The sequence below is a fragment of the Meles meles genome, chromosome 5 (genome assembly GCF_922984935.1).
Source record: "Meles meles chromosome 5, mMelMel3.1 paternal haplotype, whole genome shotgun sequence".
Taxonomy (NCBI): domain Eukaryota; kingdom Metazoa; phylum Chordata; class Mammalia; order Carnivora; family Mustelidae; genus Meles; species Meles meles.
This window is the reverse complement of record NC_060070.1, coordinates 94,868,570-94,889,419: the sequence shown is the minus strand read 5'-3', so window position 1 is coordinate 94,889,419 and position 20,850 is coordinate 94,868,570. Positions and strand designations below refer to the sequence as shown.

Below are 20,850 nucleotides of genomic sequence, written 5' to 3'. Positions count from 1 at the left end.
GAAATCGAGACACAGAGCTTAAAGTAACTTGTCCAAGGTTATCTGGGTCTTGATTAACTAAGCCAGATTCTGGTTCCACATATAAGGATCTTGGAAGTTACCACTCTATCCTAACAACAAGTACAAGGCTGAACAGACTGATACTAAAATTATCAGACTGGGACTTTAAAACAGCTATGCTTAATATGTCAAGGGCTCTAATACATAAAGTAGACAGCATGGCAGAACAGATAGATAATATAAGCAGAGAAATGGAAATCCTATGAATGATTAAATGCTAGATAAAATAAACACTATAACATAAATGAAGGATGCCTTTGATGGGCTTATTTGTAGACTGGCAGAGCTGAGGAAAGCATCTCTAGAGGATATAGCAGTTGAATGTCCCAAAACTGAAGAACAAAGAGAGCAAAGACCAAAAAAAAAAAAAAAAAAAGGAGAACAGAATACCCAAAGACTATGGAAGTGTGGGACAACTATAAAAGGGATAACATCCGTACAGTGGAAATACTAGAAGGAGAAGAAAGGGGAAAGGAGCAGAAGAAGAATTTGACAAAAATAATGACAGAATTTTCCCACAATTGATGTCAGACACCAAACCATAGATCCAGGAAGTTCAGAGAACACCGAGCATGTAAACACCAAAAACATATCATTTTTAAATTATAAAAAAAAAAAAAACAAAAAACAAAGATAAAAAGTCCTAAAGAAGCCAGAAGGGAAAACACCATATCTATAGAGGAACAAAGATAAGAATTTTTTCTGACTTCTCCTTAGAAACTATGCAAAACAAAAATAGAGTAGAGTGAAATATTAAGAGTAGAGTGAGAAAAAAAAATCAATCTGGAATTCTGCACCCTGTGAAATGATCCTTTAGGAATAAAGTTGAAATGAAGGCTTTTTCAGACAAGCAAAAAATGAGAGAGTTACAAGAAATATTAAAGGAAGTTCTTCAGAGAGAAGAAAAATAATATAGGTCAGAAACTTAGATCTATATAAAGAAGGGAAGAACATCAATGAAAAAATAAGTAAAGGTGAAATAGAAATTTATTTTCCTTAATCTTAATTGCTCTAACAGGTAACAATTTGTTAAGATTATAATAGCAACAATATATTCAGATACACGCACACACACTCTTATGCGTGCTTGTATATAAATGAAATTGTTATGTATGGTTATCTGCATGTCTGTCTGTATCCTTTATCATATCCTTCTATAAAATAATCCAGTAAATAAAATGTTTCTCTGACTTGCGTGAATCCCATAAGCAAATTAATTGAATGTGAGGAAGGGTTGTGGGAACCTCTGATTTATACGAGCAATCAGTCAGAAGTACGGATATAACAAACTAGACTTGAAGCTGACATCTGAATTCCAAGGACGAGTTGTTAGAACCTCCAATCTGTAACCAGTTGGTCCAAAGTACAGGTAATAGCCTGGGCTGTGACTGGCACCTGAAGGGCAGGTGGGAGGTGGGGAAAAGATATAGTCTTGGAGGACTAAATCCTTAACCTCTAGAACCCCATGTTATTTCTGGGTAGATGGTGTCAGAAATGAGTTGAAGTGAGTTCAACTAGATAGTGTCCTGAGTGTTTTTATTGCTGTTTGGAACTCCCCTTCCACATATACACACACATTAGAAATCGGTATCAGAATTTCATAGTGTCCTCTTTACACTTCTTTTCAACATAGTACTGGAAGTCCTTTGCAGTAAACCAAGAAAGGAAATAAAAGTTACATAGATTGGGAAAGCAGATATAAAACTGCCTTTGTTCACAGATGTCATGATCATATTTGTAGAAAATCCAAGAGAACAGACAAAAAACTACTGAAGCTAACAAACAATAATAGCAAAGTTGCAAAATACAAATTAATATCCAAAAGGTAACTGCCTTCCCATGTACCAATCATGAATGAGTGAAGTATGAAATTAGAAACACAATGCCACTAACATCAGTATCCCCCAAAATGAAATATTTAGATATATACTTGAGTAGAAATATGTAAGCTCTGTATGAGGAAAGCTACAAAACTCTGATGAAAAAAAAGAACTAAGTAAATAGATTATTTTATGTTCATGGATAGGAGGATTCAATATTTAAGATGTCAGTTCTTCCCAACTTGACCAATACATTCAAAGCAGTCTCAATCAAAATCCCAGTGACCTACAGTGTAAGAGGGTTCCCCTTTCTCCACATCCTCTCCAACACACGTTGTTTCCTGTCTTGCTAATTTTGGCCATTCTAACTGGTGTTAGGTGGTATCTCAATGTTGTTTTAATTTGAATCTCCCTGATGGCTAGTGATGATGAACATTTTTTCATGTGTCTGATAGCCATTTGTATGTCTTCGTTGGAGAAGTGTCTGTTCATATCTTCTGCCCATTTTTTGATATGATTATCTGTTTTGTGTGTGTTGAGTTTGAGAAGTTCTTTATAGATCCTGGATATCAACCTTTTGTCTGTACTGTCATTTGCAAATATCTTCTCCCATTCCGTGGGTTGCCTCTTTGTTTTGTTTCCTTTGCTGTGCAAAAGCTTTTGATCTTGAGGAAGTCCCAAAAGTTCATTTTTGCTTTTGTTTCCTTGGCCTTTGGAGACATATCTTGAAAGAAGTTGCTGTGGCTGATATCGAAGAGGTTACTGCCTATGTTCTCCTCTAGGATTCTGATAGATTCCTGTCTCACGTTGAGGTCTTTTATCCATTTCGAGTTTATCTTTGTGTACTGTGTAAGAGAATGGTCGAGTTTCATTCTTCTACATATAGCTGTCCAGTTTTCCCAGCACCATTTATTGAAGAGACTGTCTTTTTTCCATTGAATATTTTTTCCTGTTTTGTCGAAGATTATTTGACCATAGAGTTGAGGGTCCATATCTGGGCTCTCCACTCTGTTCCACTGGTCTATGTGTCTGTTTTTATGCCAGTACCACGCTGTCTTGGTGATCACAGCTTTGTAGTAAAGCTTGAAATCGGGTAACGTGATGCCGCCAGTTTTTTGTTTTTCAACATTTCCTTAGCAATTCGGGGTCTCTTCTGACTCCATACAAATTTTAGGATTATTTGCTCTAGCTCTTTGAAAAATATCCGTGGAATTTTGATCAGAATGGCATTAAAAGTATAGATTGCTCTAGGCAGTATAGACATTTTAACAATGTTTATTCTTCCAATCCAAGAGCATGGAACAGTCTTCCATCTATTTGTGTCTTCTTCAATTTCTTTCATGAGTGTTCTGTAGTTCCTCGAGTACAGGTCCTTTACTTCTTTGGTTAGGTTTATGCCCAGGTATCTTATGGTTCTTGGTGCTATAGTAAATGGAATCGATTCTCTAATTTCCCTTTCTGTATTTTCATTGTTAGTGTATAAGAAAACCACTGATTTCTGTACATTGACTTTGTATCCTGCCACGTTACTGAATTGCTGTATGAGTTCTAGTAGTTTGGGGGTGGAGTCTTTGGGGTTTTCCATATAAAGAATCATGTCATCTGCGAAGAGAGAGAGTTTGACTTCTTCCTTGCCAATTTGGATACCTTTTATTTCTCTTTGTTGTCTGATTGCCGTTGCTAGAACTTCTAATACTATGTTGAGCAAGAGTGGTGAGAGTGGGCATCCTTGTCGTGTTCCTGATCTCAACGGGAAGGCTGGGAGCTTTTTCCCATTGAGGATGATATTTGCTGTGGGTCTTTCATAGATAGATTTTATGAAGTTCAGGAATGTTCCCTCTATCCCTATACTTTGAAGCGTTTTCATCAGGAACGGATGCTGGATTTTGTCAAATGCTTTTTCTGCATCAATTGAGAGGACCATGTGGTTCTTCTCTCTTCTCTTATTGATGTGTTCTATCACACTGATTGATTTGCGAATGTTGAACCAACCTTGCAACCCAGGGATGAATCCCACCTGGTCATGGTGGATAATCTTTTTAATGTGCTGCTGGATCCTGTTTGCTAGGATCTTGTTGAGAATCTTTGCATCCATATTCATCAGTGATATTGGTCTGAAATTCTCCTTTTTGGCAGGGTCTTTGCCTGGTTTGGGGATCAGGGTAATGCTAGCTTCATAAAAAGAGACTCTTACACTGTTGGTGGGAATGCAAGTTAGTGCAGCCACTTTGGAGAACAGTGTGGAGATTCCTGAAGAAATTAAGAATAGAGCTTCCCTATGACCCTGCAATTGCACTGCTGGGTATTTACCCCAAAGATACAGATGTAGTGAAAAGAAGGGCCATTTGTACCCCAATGTTTATTGCAGCAATGGCTACGGTCGCCAAACTGTGGAAAGAACCAAGATGCCCTTCAACGGATGAATGGATAAGGAAGATGTGGTCCATATACACAATGGAGTATTATGCCTCCATCAGAAAGGACGAATACCCAACTTTTGTAGCAACATGGACGGGACTGGAAGAAATTATGCTGAGCGAAATAAGTCAAGCAGAGAGAGTCAAGTATCATATGGTCTCACTTATTTGTGGAGCATAACAAATAACATGGAGGACATGGGGAGATGGAGAGGAGAGGGAGTTGAGGGAAACCGGAAGGGGAGATGAACCATGAGATACTATGGACTCTGAAAAACAACCAGAGGGTTATGAAGGGGCGGTGGGGGGGGGGGGGAGGTTGAGGAACCAGGTGGTGGGTAATAGGGAGGGCACATACTGCATGGAGCACTGGGTGTGATGCCAAAACAATGAACACTGTTATGCTGTAAATAAACAAATAAAAAAAAAATCCCAGTGACCTGTTTTATGGATATCAAAAACTAATTCTAAAGTTTATATGGAGAGGCAAAAGACCCAGAATCGCCAATACAATATTCAAGGAGAAGAACAGAGTTCTTCGAAAGAGCGATGCTACCCAACTTCAAGATTTACCGTAATTAATGTTCTAGTGCGGTATTGGTGAAAGAATAGACAAGTAGATCAGTGGAGCAGAATAGAGAGCCCAGAAATAGATCCCTTTAAATATAATCAACTGACGTTGGACAAGGAACCAGAAGCAAAGTAGTGAAACAAAGATAGACTCTTCAACAAATGGTGCAGGAACAACTGGACATCCACAGGCAAAAGGAAAAAAAAGTTAAAAAACAGTCTAGATAGAGATCTTAATAAAATTCACAAAAAGTCACTCAAATGAATCATAGATATAAGTGTAAAATGCAAAATTATAAACTACTAGAAGATAATGTAGGAAAAAACCTAGTTGGCCTTAGGTATGGTGATGCCTATTTAGATATAACATCAAAAACATAATCCATGAGAGAAGATGGAGCATATGAAAAGATACTCCATATCATATGTCTTGGGGGAAATCCAAATGAAAACAACACTGAGACACCACTACTCTCATTCTGGCCAGAATCAGAAACACTGGCAACACCAAATACTGGCAAGGACATGGAGCAACAGGAACTCTCCTTCATTGTTGATGGGAATGCAAAATGGTACGTACATTTTGGAAGACACTTTGGTGGTTTCGTACAAAACAGAGCATACCCTTGCCACAAAATCTAGCAATTGTGCTCCTTAATATTTGCCCAAATGATTTTGAAAACTTATGTCCACACAAAAACCTGCATTTGGATGTTTAAAGTAGTTTTATTCATAACTGTTAAAACTTGGAAGCCACCAAGATGCCTTTTAGTAGGTAAATAGATAAACTGTGCCACATCTAGGGAATGGAATATTATTCAGCACTAAACAGAAATGAGCCATCAAGCCATGAAAAGACATGAAGGAACCATAAATGTGTACTACTAAGTGAAAGAGGCCAATCAAACAAGATTATGTAATGTATGGTTTCAACTATATGACATTCTGGAAAAGGCAAGATGTAGAGAAAGGAAAAAGATCAGTGGTTGTTGGGGAGGGAGGAGAGATACACTGGCAGAGCACAGAGAATTTTTAGGGCAGTGAAAATAATTTATATGACATTATAATGGCAAATATATATCACCATGCATTTGTCCAAACCTAAAGATTTTACAATGCCAAGAGTCAACCCTAAGGTAAACTATAGGATTTAGGTGATTGTGATGTGTCAGTGTCCTTGATCCATGGTTAAAAAAAAAAAAAGTACCATTTTGGTGAATGATAGTGATAAGTAGGGAAGGCTATGCCTCTGTAGGGATCAGAGTTATATGGAAATTCTTTGTACTTGCTTCTCAATTTTATTGTAAGCCTAAAATTGTGATTAAAAATAAAGTATTTAAGAAAAAAAAACCCAAAAACAGAAACGAAGCCAGGGTTTGAACCAATGCAGTAAAGCAATTGTGCTCTAGAGTGCTCTAGAGCGCTCTAGAATGCACTATGCTACCAGTAACTACATAAATCCTTTAGCATGCCTCAAGCTGCAAACCTAGGAACGACGCAAATAATGTATTTGAGATTAAGGAAAAATGCATGGTCTATGTTTACAAACAGCATTCTTTGTCACAGAGCTGTGGTTTGACAAGATGTATTTCTTTTAAACAGACATTAATGCAGGCTTTGCTGGATATCATAGAGACGGAGAGAAAGGAAGAAGAGAGCCCCAGTTATGGGCTCTTATTACTTTGGGCTTCTCTGTCCAATGCTGTCCCTGTAAGTATATTAGTAAAATAGGGGTTATATTTCTGTCTCCTGCAATTTCAGTTCTTTCCCTTCATTATTCTTTCTTTTCTTTTCTTCTTCTTTTTTTTTGTTTTGTTTTTTTTTGTGTGTTTTTTTGTTTTGTTTTTGTTTTTGTCTTTTCACGTCTTTATTATGGGAAAGAAAAGGCTATAGTGGATTTGTTGTGAGCTAGAAAAACAAAACCGAATGCCTAATGAAATCTAATAAGATCACAAAGGAGACAGAGCAGAGACATCAAGTGAACTCTGCCCTTTGCAAGGCAAGCTTGTAGCAGGCTAAGGGAAAAGCTTGCACTTTGGGATTAGTTGTGACAACACCTGCTTATGGAGAACTTTCTTTGTCAGGCAACATGCTTAGTATTGGCCCTGCAAAGATGAGTAAGTCTTAACTCTGTCATTTTATTGGGGAGAGAGTAGGTAAATGGATAGTCTGGGATAGAACTGGTCGTGAATCAAGAAAACCCCCGCCAGAGCTATAGAATCTCATGGAGATAATTTATTTTATTTTTTTTAAAGATTTTATTTATTTATTTGATAGGCAGAGATTACAAGCAGGCAGAGAGAGAGAGGAGGAAGCAGGCTCCCTGCTGAGCAGAGAGCCCAATGCGGGGCTCGATCCCAGGACCCTAGGACCATGATCCAGGCCGAAGGCAGGGGCTTTAACCCACTGAGCCACCCAGGCGCCCCTCATGGAGATAATTTAAACCCTCAGTCACCTTTTCTTTATGGGTAACAAAGGGATCATACAACTGGTATGGTCCTAGGACTTGGGTACTTAATAAATGGTAACCCTCCTTTCTCCATAAGGTGGTTGTGAGAATTCAGTAAGATAAACCCAGCTGGTGCCCAGTGAATATCAGTTCTTTGTCTTCCCCTCTACCCATTCTCCTGCACGCCATTCCTATTTGTGTTTCTTGGCATCTTGGTCCTGTAAGTTTCCCCATGAATGGAGCTAGTGACATTGGAACTCACAATACTAAAGAAAGCAGAACCTTTTTAACTGTTTCTTTCTAAAGCTGTTATGAACTAGATTAAAGCCATGTGATATGTTTGCCCCTTCTTGTCTGATGCACATCAGGGAGGATCTCACATTAGCCTAAACTGCTCTGATATTATTTGAGAAATTAAAGGGTAACCTGTTTTCTACTGAGCAGGAATATTCAATCCATCTCTAATGATAAATGTGTCCGTTTTCTTTTTTCTTCTAACAAATAGGGATGAGATATTTCAGGTATCATTTATGTCTCCTTCCTCTTAGTGAAGACTTTTTAAGTACTGATAGTCTAGTTTCTTTTCATGGGTTGTAAACTGACTGCGTAAAGAGCAGAAGTAGAAAATCTGCCATCTCTGCCATACGTACTTCATCTGGCATGGGCAAATAAAAATCATCTAATCCTTTCTCCCCACCTTTATGTACTTCTGATATCATGCCGTGATTTCTCTTTGCGTCGTTTTCTTGGGTACTGATTAAGCTATAGCAAAATTAAACAGCGAACATCAGAACATCTCCCTAGGCAGAACAAAACAGCTCTTCCTGTCACTGGATTAATTTTCAAGATCTCATTAGAGAGATCCTCCAGAAGAAGGAGACACAAAGCCCCATTGATCTGATTCAGAGGAAGTCAGTTCTTTGGAATCTGTTCCTGGCACCGGCCTGAAAGGATTTAAATCATGAATTTCAGAAAGAAAGTGTCTGATGATTAGTGAGAGTTCCATCTTTCTGACTCTCAGTGGCACCTCCAAAAGACAGCTGGTGTGCAGGCAAAAACCCTCAAAAGGCTTTAGAGTCAGGCCAAAAGCCAAATCCCAGTGCTGGGTGACAGTGAGTCAAGTGTTTAACCTCTCTGAGTCTCCGTGTTCTCATCTATAAAATAGGATGAATGCTATCTACCTCATTGGATGGTCATGAACATTATATTTTTAAGATATGGAAAGTGGCTGACAGTCCCTGGAAGAAAGAAGGTGCTCACAGAATGTTAGCTTTCTTTTATGAAAAATAAGGCTGTTGTTTTAATCATTATTTTCAGTGGCGCATTAATAATAAACTGCCCTGTCTTCCAAAACGGGACCACTCAAATGCCCCAGGGTGGGAGTGGCCGCTGCTGTCTAGCTTCAGTGATCTCCCCTCACTGTCTAGAGAACCCCCAAAAGCCCTGCCAGTGGGATAAGTGGTGGGACCTGTCCTTTCTTGGTGCCCAGGTCAGGTTCTCTTCTCTCCCATTCTGGGCTCTCCCTCAAGGCGCATGGAACTCAGAGCTCAGGCTTGAGATAGGCTGGGGACAGGACAGATCACCAGAAGGCTCCATTGTGGTCGAGGTGAACTTTGGTAGACTGGCCCAAAATACCAACCATAATTTGTGAAACCATTTGTATGGAAAAACCATTTCCAGCTTCCAAGAAATCCCTGCCCAATAAATCTTGCAGACCATTTTTCCAAAATGAATCTCACCGCTGACATTTTATCGTTGTTATTGCTTCTCCCAAGCTCTTTCTGAACCCTTTCAGTACTGACCATGACTCCCCACCCCATCCCACTTTACCCTTGACTCCCACAGTCTGTGTTGTCTGTCCCACCCATTGCCTGTACCCTTAGCTCTTTTTTCTCCTGATTGCATTTCATATCCCCAACTAGACATGAAAGTTCTTTGGGCGGGAGTGATATCTTGTACATGTTTGTGTTTACCATGATTGTAGAAGACTGTCTGACCTGTTATAGAGACTCCATCAGTATTTGTTAAATCTCTTTTGAATGGAACAATAAATGAGGCTGAAGAGCATACCCATTTCATCTTCTCTTACTGGGCTGGACTTTCCTCCTTGTCCCTTTCCACCTTGCACCTTGCAGCGGCTGCTTCTGAAGTTCAGTGAGCCGGGTGGCCCTTCTCCTTTTTGAGCGGCCACCACCATGGACTTGACCCTTTGGCAAAATACTAATTGGTACTTTGGGGAGCGGGTCTTTAACTGGGTATGTGCGAAGATCCCGAGGTCATTTATTCTTGTTTGTTTCCGTAATATATGTAAATTTCTTATTTACTCATTACTGTCTTTTATGTGACTTTTCTTTTTTTTAATGTAATTGAGTTTTTTTACCAAATTTAAAAATGATAAACAGCACCTTCGTACAGCCATGAAAAATTTAGTTGAATTCCTTGTGTTCATTATAAAATAAGTATTACCCAATTTTTGTGACTCTCTAAAACTCTAAGCACTGTTTGGTATAACTCTGAACCCCTCTTTTGTGTAACTGAAAATCTATGTGCTATCCATTAAGTTGTTTTTCCCCCATTACAAATTCTGATCCTTTAAATAAGACGAAGCGAGTATGGAGTCTTTATTAATTAAATCCAGTAATTCAGCACTTCCATCCGTAGATAATCGTAGCAGGGGCCCGAGTGGAGAGACAGGAGAAGCTAGCTCTCTGAGCATGTTTCTCTACTGTAAAATGGACTGGATGAGGTGTAGGGTAAGTCTTCCGTGATCTGAATCATGCCGCAGAAAGAGGCTTTCCAGATGGTGGTGGCCTTGGCTTTCCCGTTCACTTTGTCTATGTACACAGTACCCTGTTTACAGGGCCATCGGGTTTCATTCCCCAGTATTGAATTTGGCTTATTTGACCGCTTCCCTTCAGATAGTTGCTCTTCCTGTTTTGGCCACAGAGGGGAGTATTGGGATTATGTAAAGGTCCTTAAAGTTGCCCCACAAAAGAGACAAAAAGAATTAAGTGTTTTAAATGTGAAATATTGTCTGAGTCTTTCAGGGCTGATTGTCCTAGCTGAAATTTCTTTTACAATACGTGTTTACAGAAAAGATGCAAGGGAAACCCAAACTTCTTTTATTAATTTTATACCCTTTCCTTTATTATGTAGTCTAAAATTAGAAGCAAAAACATCTACCTGAGTTAGTGGAAAGTTCATTTTTGAGATATATGGCAGTATAATTTTAACCTTGTAATACCGCAATGAGGAAAGATGTGAAATAATCTTCTTTGGTCTAGAGAGAATTGGCAAGCATGATACGTTCAGTAACATTCAGGTGGGAAAGGACCATTATTTTTCATATTGAGTACTCTCATAATTTACTTCATGGGATTTGAGGTATATTTTTCTGGGCTTATTGAAAATTACCATATTTTATTTGCAGAACATAGGATTTGCTCATTCATATCTTTTTCATGGAAATTAAATTTTAAAAAATATTTTCATTGGGATTAACATTTTAAGTGTCACAATTTGCTGTTTCTGAATATTTAATGTATGCCTATATAATATTTTATAATGTGTATTACTAAAAAGAAATCCTGCCTCATTTTGTAGTAAAGACAGTTTAATTTGTAAAAAACAACAAAGTTAAACTATAGTGACAAAATAAAAGTATAGATTTGACCTCTCAGAAGTCTAACAACTCTCTTGTTCAAAGAATCCAGTTGTTTCCAAAAATGCTCCTTACTAACAAACTTCTAAGTTTAATTTAAACATTTTCCTGGCTTCTTCTAATGTTTATGACGAATATTAAGCATGCTTTTATTCACTTTCAAAGGAGGTTGTATTGTGTGATACATGTTTTCTGTTTTGTTTTGTTTTTTTAAGGTTGCATTTTGGACACTTGCATTTGTCCTTTCTCATCCCACTGTCCACGAGACCATTCTGGAAGGCGTATCTTCTGTGTTTGGTACAGCAGGTACTAAACCTGAATGAACTGACCTGGTTGAAGAGATATCTAATGTGTGCTTATCGCATGTTATAGGCAAAGCTAAAGGCCCAGAATTTTATAGAAATTGAACATAATCCAAAATTGAACACAAGTTGTGTGTTTCAGGGTATAAATTGATCAGGTAGATTCTTAGAATTTAATTACTGTCCAGGTTATTTTAGAGGGCATCTAGTCTAACTCCCTTACTTTTCAAATCATGAAATAAATGCTAGAGAGATTGTGATTTGCCCAACTTCTCTACTTAAACGTAAATATGTATAGACAAAACCTTTTTCTTCAAATCTCATGGCCTCTCCGTTATTTTTGGAATTCAGGAATGTCTAGATTTTGTATAAAGTAATACAGTGCATATATTACATAACACAGAGATTCAAGTAAGGTTTTGTCACCAAAGGAATTGTTTTAAAAGTTAGAACTTTGGGGGGTTAGAACAGTAGGTGGGGATTGCTACCTTGCATTTTTTAGTTCAGGTTTGTACTCGTCAATTGTCATCTGTTTTAAAGCAGAAATAAGCTTGGACGCGTATTCAAGCTACTTGCACTCAACTACTGGTTTATTTTACCCACAATTTGACCTGTTGGGAAGTAGTATCTTTAAAAAAAAAAAACCTTAATGTGTCAAATTATATATTCTGATATAAAAAGAATAATAAATGATTTGGAAGAAAACAATAAAATAGGACGAAAGGCAGGTTATCAATTAACAGCAACCCCCCGCTTCATGATTGCTGAAAATATTTTATTTGAAATTTTTTCCTTTATTTTCAACTGCTTCTTATTGAATCAAACCAGAAAGCAAATTGTCTTGTTCAACATGACTATCTACGCCATACTGTCTCTGAGCCTTAAGTCTTACAGTGAGGATTAGAATCACTAAGTATAAACCATGCTAACATGTTAGATTCTGGAGACACATTAGTGAGAAAAGAAAAAGACTACTTGCCTTTATGGAGCTTACCTCTACAAAGTTATGGCAATATGCAGGCCTATATGTCTACAAACAGTAGAAGGGAATGTGTCCTTGACTGTCACATTTCCAACTTCACCATTTCCTTACTAGAGTCCTCTCCTTATACAGGGTTCTCCCAAAATCCTGGTCTTTAGGAAATCATGAAGTAGTTATGGAATGGTAGAGATAATGTGGGGAGCCTGTCTGACCCAAAGGCTACAACAGAAGTATTATATTCATCTAAATGTCTACAATACTTGAATCTTGAACTCTTGAACAGAGTTCAGTGGAGAAAGACAAAACCTTTATTCTTTTTCTACATTCTGGTTTATTTTTAGAACACATTGTTCTCCACTGACAAATGCTCCTTCAAATAGTGATACCAGTGTATTATATATATGTATATATGTGTGTGTGTGTGTGTGTGTATATATATATATATATATATATATATATATATATATATATATGCTTTCGGTTTTTAAGACTTATACAAAATTGAAAACAATTTACATAAAATATCAAATTATTTGGAAGCAATTCAGATCAATTCATGTATAAGATGTAGTAGAGCTCAGGAATTTAGATGAGAGAGGAAACCACTCACTCTTTGGAGGTTGATATTAAGGAAGATATCCATGCTCCCATACAAAGGATCCTGTCAAAGAAAGCACTTTAGATTCATGGAACAAGAATCTGACTCAGTATAGCAGTTCTCCATTCTTACGTTCACCACTGTAAGATCATTTCTTTCTTAGAGATGTCCTTAGTGACTTGGATACCTCTCCACATCTCTGTGGCCTCAACACTCACCACTACAGCCCATCCCAGGTATATTGCTCAGCTTTCTTATAACTTTCAGGGTAAAAGCTGCTATTGAATCACTGGTCCTTTGTATCTGGCTTTTTTTCACTTAGCATGAAGTTTTGTTTTTTACAATGATGTTATACATTAATTGATCTTCACATGTTGAATCTCCCTTGCATTCCTGGGATAAATCCTACTTAGTCATGTGGTATAATACATACAATTTTTTATGGAAATAAAATATCCATGTTACATATAGGTATTTATATCCATATAGCATATATCATTTTTATGTTGCCAGATTCATTTTGCTAGTGTCTTATTAAGGAATTTTACATCTATTTTAATAAGGGATATTGATCTGTGTTTTTCTTTTCCTGTGTTTGTCTGGGTTGGGTCTCAGGATAATTTTGGCTTTATAGAATGACTTCAGAAGTATTCACTTATATTTTTTGGAAGAGTTTTGAAGGATTGATGTTAATTATCCTTTAACTCTATGATAGCTTTACCAGTGAAGTGATCTGGTGCTGAGATTTTCTTTGTGAGAAATTTTTGATTAATTTATTCACTCTACTTCTTACAAGTCTATTCAGGCTATATATTTCTTCTTTTTTATTGAAATATAACTGACACATAACATCACTGTATTAATTTTATGTGTACAATATAGTGATTTTTAAAAATTATTTTATTTATTTATTTGACAGGAAGATCACAAGTAGGCAGAGGACAGGCAGAGAGAAAGACAGGAAAGCAGCTTCCCTGCTGAGCAGAGAGCCCAATACGGGGCTCGATCCCAGGACCCTGAGATCATAACCTGAGCCAAAGGCAGAGGCTTAACCCACTGACCCACCCAGACACCCGGAATATAGTGACTCTCTATATGCGTATACTATGAAGTGATCACCACAATCAACATCCGTTATCACAAAGTTATAATTTTTTTTCTTGTGATGCAAACCTTTAAGATCTACTTTCTTTTCAACTTTCAAATGCATAATACAGTGTTGTTAACTGGCCACTATTGCTGTACATTACAGACCCAGAAAAATAGGGACACTGCACAAATTTCCACATCATCCTTATGCAGGAGCCATGCTAACCTTCTCGGTATGGTTCCACGTTTAGTAACACTATCCGTTTTTCCTTGGTCAGTTTTGTAGTTGGTGTCTTTTTAAAGAATTTGTCCATTTCATCTAGGTTATTTAACTTGTTACATATAACTTCATTTTACTGCCCACAATCTTTTTTATTTCTGGAAAATCACTAGAAAAGCATCTCCCTCAGCCTTGATTTTAAGGCTTCTCTTTTTTCTTGGTCAGTATAGCTAAAGGATTGTCAGTTTCATTTTCAAAAGAACTAGCTTTTGGTTTTGTTCTTTTGGATGTTCTTTTTTGGTATCACTTTTCTATTCACTATTTCAAGTTTCTCTGCCCTCCTCTTTATTATGTATAATTTATATCTCTTTATCAGTATTCTTTATTTTGTTCTTTAAACACAATTTTTCTTAAAGTCTTTGACCATATTTAAAATCTCTTATTTAAAGTCTTTTTTTTAAAGATTTTATTTCTTTATTTGACAGAAATCACAAGTACGCAGAGAGGCAGGCAGAGAGAAGGAGAAGCAGACTCCCTGCTGAGCAGAGAGCCCGATGTGGGGCTCAATCCCAGGACCCTGAGCTGAGCTAAAGGCAGTGTCTTAACCCACTGAGCCACCCAGCAACCCCCACCCCTTTTTTTTTTAATATTTTATTTATTTGACAGAGAGAAATCACAACTAGGCAGAGAGGCAGGCAGAGAGAGAGGAGGAAGCAGGCTCCCCACGGAGCAGAGAGCCCGATGTGGGACTCGATCCCAGGACCCTGGGATCATGACCTGAGCCGAAGGCAGAGGCCCTAACCCACTGAGCCACCCAGGCGCCCCACCCCCCCTTTTTTTTAAGTGAGTCTAACATCTGAGTTTTTTCAGGGATAGTTTCTACTTATTGGTTTTTTTCCCCCTATGTATGGTCTATGTTTTCTTGTTCCATGTATTATTGCATATTTCTCATTGCATGTCTTACATTTTGTTTTGATAACTGGACATTTTAAATAATACAATGTGGCAACATTGGAAATCAGATTCTTCTGTTTCCTCAGGGTTTATTGCTGTTGCTTCTTGTCATAGCCTTGTTTGTGTATTTGTTTATTGACTTTCATGAACTAATTCCAGAAATTTGTATGATTATATTGTATTTTCTATTACTATCACATGTTTCTACATATGTTTCTGCTTGGTTAGGTTAGTGTTCAGCTAATAGTTGGACAAAGATTTCTTTACACTAAGCACGGATAAGACCTCCATGTTGCACGTTTGGGATTTTGTTTGCATGTTGGAGCATGCCTTCAATACTCAACTAGGCAGTTGGTAACCCTGCCTTAACTTTCACTTCCCACTTGCACCCAGAACCTCAAGGTTAGCCATAGGTCAGACCTTAGAGCCTTCTCAGGTCTTTCCTGAGCCTGAATGAGGCCCTGGGCATTGGTGCAGTCCTACACAAGTACATGCATTTTTATATTCCCAGGAATACATTGGACCTTTTAAAGCCCCTAGGACGGCTCATTCCCTAGCTCTTCATTTTAATCTTTTTGGTTTGCCTGTTGTTTGTGCGAGCTGTTATCTATTGCCTCTGGTAGCTACAAAGTTAATTATCCCTAAAGGTTCCCAACCAAAACCCTTGGGGGAAAGACTTTTTCCACTGTGTGAGTTCCAAGTCAGGTCAGATAAAGATAGTCTTATAAGTGAGACTTTCAGTCTTATAAGCCAGACAGCTCAAATAATGAGAATTCTCTAGGAATGAGGTCTCGAAGGAGTTCCAATCTTATTCTGTCCCCTCTGGTAACTGCTGGTTTGCAAGGTGATTGTAGGCTATTTGTTTTTAAGGCTACCGTGGAGCTATGGAGAGAGGGATGGGAATAGGGCAAGTTAAGGTGTCATTAAGTTTGTTCTTCTTACGAAGATTTAGCTGTTTTTCTTGGATAAACACTCCCTGCACTGCTGCAAGCTTTTGGTTAATTCCCAAAGTCCTGAAAAAAGTTGATATTGACAAATTTTATCAGGTTTTTCATTGATTTTTAAAAAGGCACTTTTTGGAGTCCTTACTCTGCCATTTCTGTTAACCTTACCCTGAACCATACGTTTTAAATTTTCTTTTAGGAAACCTTCCAGATTTATTGTTAACCCTTCATTCACTTGTTTGTTTAGGTGTCCATCAAATATCTTTTTGAGTACTTGCTATGTCAAGGCGTCATATGAAATATCAGGGCTATGAGGACAAGTGTATGGTGCCTGCTGTCATAGAAGTTCATGAAGGAAGTGCATTTTATAAAAATGAAAACAGATTTAGAAGTTTACCAAAGATGTAAGGAGGGAGAAAGGAATATTTACATCACTTCTTTAGAGATACACATTTGCTGATGAATTCTGTAGGATTTCTGTGCTTGGAACGTTTTTCCTTGTTTTTATTCATCTTTCAGTCAGCTTGAATGTCGTTTCCTCCGATAGGTCTTTTAGGCTCACCCTGTCTGAAGTCACTTTCCCTAACTTTGCTCTTGGTGATTCTCTGACTCACCTCACTGTCTTTCGTAAGAATGATTTCTTTTGTTTATTAGTCTGTCTATCTATTGATCGATCTATCTTCTGCCTCCTTCATCAGAACATAGTCTCTCCAGCCGCAGGAACAATGTCTGTCTCGGTTTCTACAGGATCCCTAGCTGTCTGGAACCCATTGCTCAACAAGTATTTTCTGAATAAATTTAATGAACAAATACAAGAATGTATTTTAAAAGATGAATGTCTTAATTTAGCTTTCACTTGCAGTTTTATGACCTATCTCATTAGACAGCTTAGATGAAATGAAGATTTTATGTAAAGAAATTTTTGATAAGTTTCTGCCCCTAAAGTTTTGAGACAATCAGTAGTCTCAAGTCTGAGAATCCACAAGACTGATAATGAATGCTAACATGTTTCTAGGGTTTGAACTCTATAAATCATCTTCTTGATTATGATTTTATTTTATCCATTCATCCTGGGTGAAATATACATTATCAAATTATTAAGGATCTGGCAAAGAATATTTTGCTCTGTTACAGAGTTTTGGGGCATAATTCCTGGAAATTTGCCATTTTGTTTTAAATTTTAATTTGTAGATCACCACATATTTCAGTTGTTGTCATAATCCCAAAAACATAGTGCAAATATGGGGGTCAAAATGCCTGCATTCAAATCCAGTCTGAGTCCTTACTACAGGTTAATTCCTTATTCAAGTTACCAATTTCTTTAAGGCTTTTTTCCTCTTCAGGCAAATGGCAAAATAAGAATGCCCATCTCATGGAGTTACTAGGAGAATATGGTAAATATAAAATACCACAATGTCTTTCAAATTGTAATCATTTTATGAATTTTAGCCATGACCTAAACCAATATACCCATATCAGTTAAATGAAATTTTATAATCTTGCCGTGCCATGAAATCAGTGACTATTATGACTTTGAATTTTTCTACTTCGAAATATTAGTCAGTATTGCTTTTCAAAATAGAGTTTTCCAGGTGCTTGGATAGCTCAGCCAGTTAAGGCTCCAACTCTTGATTTCAGCTCAGGTGGTGATCTCAGGGCTGTGAGATCAAGCCCCACATTGGACTCCACACGTAGCGTGGAGTCTGCTTGAGATTCTGTCTCTCCAACTCCCTCTCCCTCTTGCCTCTCTCACGGGCACAAATGAACATTCTCTCTCGGTCTTTCTAAAATTATATATATACATATGTATTTAAAATATCATAGTTTTCTTGAGTGTTTATAGCAATAGTTGAATTATTTTATATCGACTGGCCATCCCTTTAAAAAAACTGAATGCAGCAGAAATATAGCATGAAGATATTTCTGTCTAATAGGATCCTAAGAGGTAGAAATAGTAGCAACAATAATAGCTAATACTTAGGTGGCACTTAGTAAGTCCCAGGCCCTGTTCCAAGTGCTTTTCTTATTGACTCCCTTAATCCTTGAATCACCCTCCTAAATGTTATTATTTATGTACATTTTAAACATGAGGAAAATGATGTGCCTATTCGGTAGCTTACCCAAGACCACACGACTAGTAAGTGATAGAACTACAATTTGAACCAATGTTGGTCTGACTCAGGAGTTGATAATACAAAATATCAAATCTTCTTATTTCAAAATTGTACTCAGAATGTCTGAATTAACGTGATGAGGTCCAGTTTCCAGCTTAATTCCAAGTCACTAACATACTAATCTTCCTAAAGCATACCTCTAGTTACATTGTGTGTGTATTCAGAATATATTCCTGGGGGCGCCTGGGTGGCTCAGTGGGTTAAAGCCTCTGCCTTCAGCTCAGGTCATGATCTCAGGGTCCTGGGATCGAGCCCTGCATCGGGCTCTCTGCTCAACGGGGGGCCTGCTTCGCTTCCTCTCTCTCTGCCTGCCTCTCTGCCTACTTGTGATCTCTGTCTGTGAAATGAATAAATAAAATATTTTAAAAAAAAAGAATATATTCCTGGACTAATCGTTCATACCCCTGAGCCTAAAACTATAGCCTGATGGTCTGATCCCCCTTTGCAATCAGTGTAACAATCTAAGTAAGGTGCCCCTTGAATACCCTCTAACACTCTCTTCATTTTCTTTCTGTCATGCTGTTTAGTGTAAATATAACACTAAACATGATTTAATTTGAATACCTTCAGAAGACCATACATAAATAAACTTGTAGATTAGAAAAAGTATTTTCTAAACTATTTACTTCATACTTGGTTCAGAAAATGTGACTACCATGTTCATAGCCAAGGTAATTTCTAAAACAAATATAGTTGTCAAAGATGTAATTTACCCCACCCAAAAAATGGTGACTGATAATAAACACCATACAAGATAGCTAGTTTGTGGTTGCGTGTAGAATCATCTTTCCTTTTTGTGTACCTATGCCTTCTTCTGACCAAGGCCACCTGAACATGTGGATCACTGGTTAATGACCTCTGAGACTCTGTTCCATTAATCACAATCCCTTGGTAAGTTCAACTGCTCCCCTGGATCTTCCCCCTTAATCTGTCAGATCCAGGTAGTCCATACTCAGCAACACCTAGTGACTTCACGTCTCACTCAGAATAAAATCTAAAGCCTTCATGTGGCCTTGGAGACTTTTTCTCACATCAACAATCTGGTCTCTGTCACCCTGCCTGTTATTTATTTCACCCCAGCCATATCTATCATTCATTGAACAAATATTTACTGAGCTCCTATTATGTGCCAACAACTATCTTAGGAGTTTGGGGTACACAGAAAAAACAACAACCCCTTCCCCTTTGGTGCTTACATTCTTGTAGGGGAGACAGACAATAAATAAATGTAATGTGTAAGTAAACCCTAAAAATATTAGATGGTGACAATACTGTATAGAAAGAAATCAGAGCTGAGCAGGGGAACAGGTGGAAGTATTCAAGAGCCGGATAAGAGTGGGTCTCATGGTAGGTAAGATCCAGGAAAGCACTTGAAGATGGTTAGGAGTTAGACAAGCAGGTATGCAGAGGAAGAGCTGGTTGGGGTCAGAGACTGCAGGCGGGGCCTCACTGTGTTCTCACAGAATTCTCTTAGATCAACATCATCAGTGGCATTTTCATGGCATTTTGTCCAGACAAGAACATGAGCATATTTCTAACAAATTCGAAACAACCTGATTTACCATATTAGGAATATATAAAGAGGAGAGGTCATGGCTTTCATTCCTGTGGACAATTTTCCTTTCTTTTCTTGAAAAGCATATGCCTAGTCCTTCCAAGTTTCCATCCTCACAAGAACCTGCTGGAATCATGCCTTCCAGACTTCCATTTTCACTGACCTTCTGCCCCCATAGACGGGTATTTCAGATGTAAAAATTTCACTGTGGGACACCTGGGTGTATCAGTGGGTTAAGAGTTCAACTCTTGATTTTGACTCAGGTCATGATCTCAGTGTTGTGAAATCAAGCCCCACACTGGGCCCTGTGCTGGGCATGGAGCTTGCTTAAGATTCTTTCTCTGCCCCTTCCCCACCCGCCCCCCTGTCCTCTCTCTCTCTCTCTCTCTCTAAATAAAATAAAAATTTACTGCAAGGTGATCGCAGCAGAAAATCCAGGTGGATGTGTGAATGTGTCTTCTCTTCCTCTTCTGACCCCCTCTTACCACCACTGGAGATCACTCCCCTTCCCCTCCTGTGGTTCCATTCACTTGCCCAATAGCTGACTTTTTCATTTCTTTTTTTTCTCCAAATTAGTCACTTTGGTTACTCCTTCGGCAAGGTTTCTTAGAGGCAGCTGCAGAACCTAACTAGAGCTGGTTTAGTGAAAAACCAAATGTATTACCAATTTATGAGTTCACAGAACATCTAGGAGGTCCAGAGTTCCAGGCTTGGAGGATACACAGCCTGAAGTCATGCTCCAAATCAGGCTGCAGAGCTAGGGTGGCAAGTGCAACCTTGCCACTGAACGCCAAGTGCATCGTGGCCAGAGGTCCAAGACACTAATGACCCTGGGTCCTCAGGAACTTGATCCTGCAAAAATCACAGTTGCTGCCACAGAACACTTGTGCAGTCTACACTTCTTTAGATCACTAACTCTTGATGCGAAGCTTGGTAAAGACTGGTAAAGTCTTTTCTTCATAGTAACATCCTCCTTCCAGGGTGGCAAAGAAAGCAAGAATCTGGCACTTTTTGACTTGATGGTAGGCAAGCTTCTGTTGAAACACGGCGTTCAG

The 20,850-nt window shown here is 38.2% G+C and overlaps 1 protein-coding gene and 1 non-coding gene across 8 annotated transcripts in view; one reads left to right on the top strand and one right to left on the bottom strand.

Moving 5' to 3' along the window:
- LOC123941432 (24-hydroxycholesterol 7-alpha-hydroxylase) overlaps positions 1–20,850 on the top strand; it is a 96,351-nt gene that overhangs the window by 25,941 nt on the left and 49,560 nt on the right. For 6 of the 7 annotated variants that reach the window (XM_046004570.1, XM_046004571.1, XM_046004569.1 and 3 more), the window contains 2 exons: positions 6,470–6,577; positions 11,193–11,283. In XM_046004570.1, coding sequence (XP_045860526.1) covers positions 6,470–6,577; positions 11,193–11,283 — 199 coding nt within the window. The remainder of the gene's footprint in view (positions 1–6,469; positions 6,578–11,192; positions 11,284–20,850) is intronic. The other variant, XM_046004568.1, reaches the window with a different exon arrangement.
- LOC123942892 lies at positions 14,117–14,226 on the bottom strand. Its single transcript, XR_006818522.1, has one exon. It is a non-coding gene; the product is annotated as a U6 spliceosomal RNA (small nuclear RNA).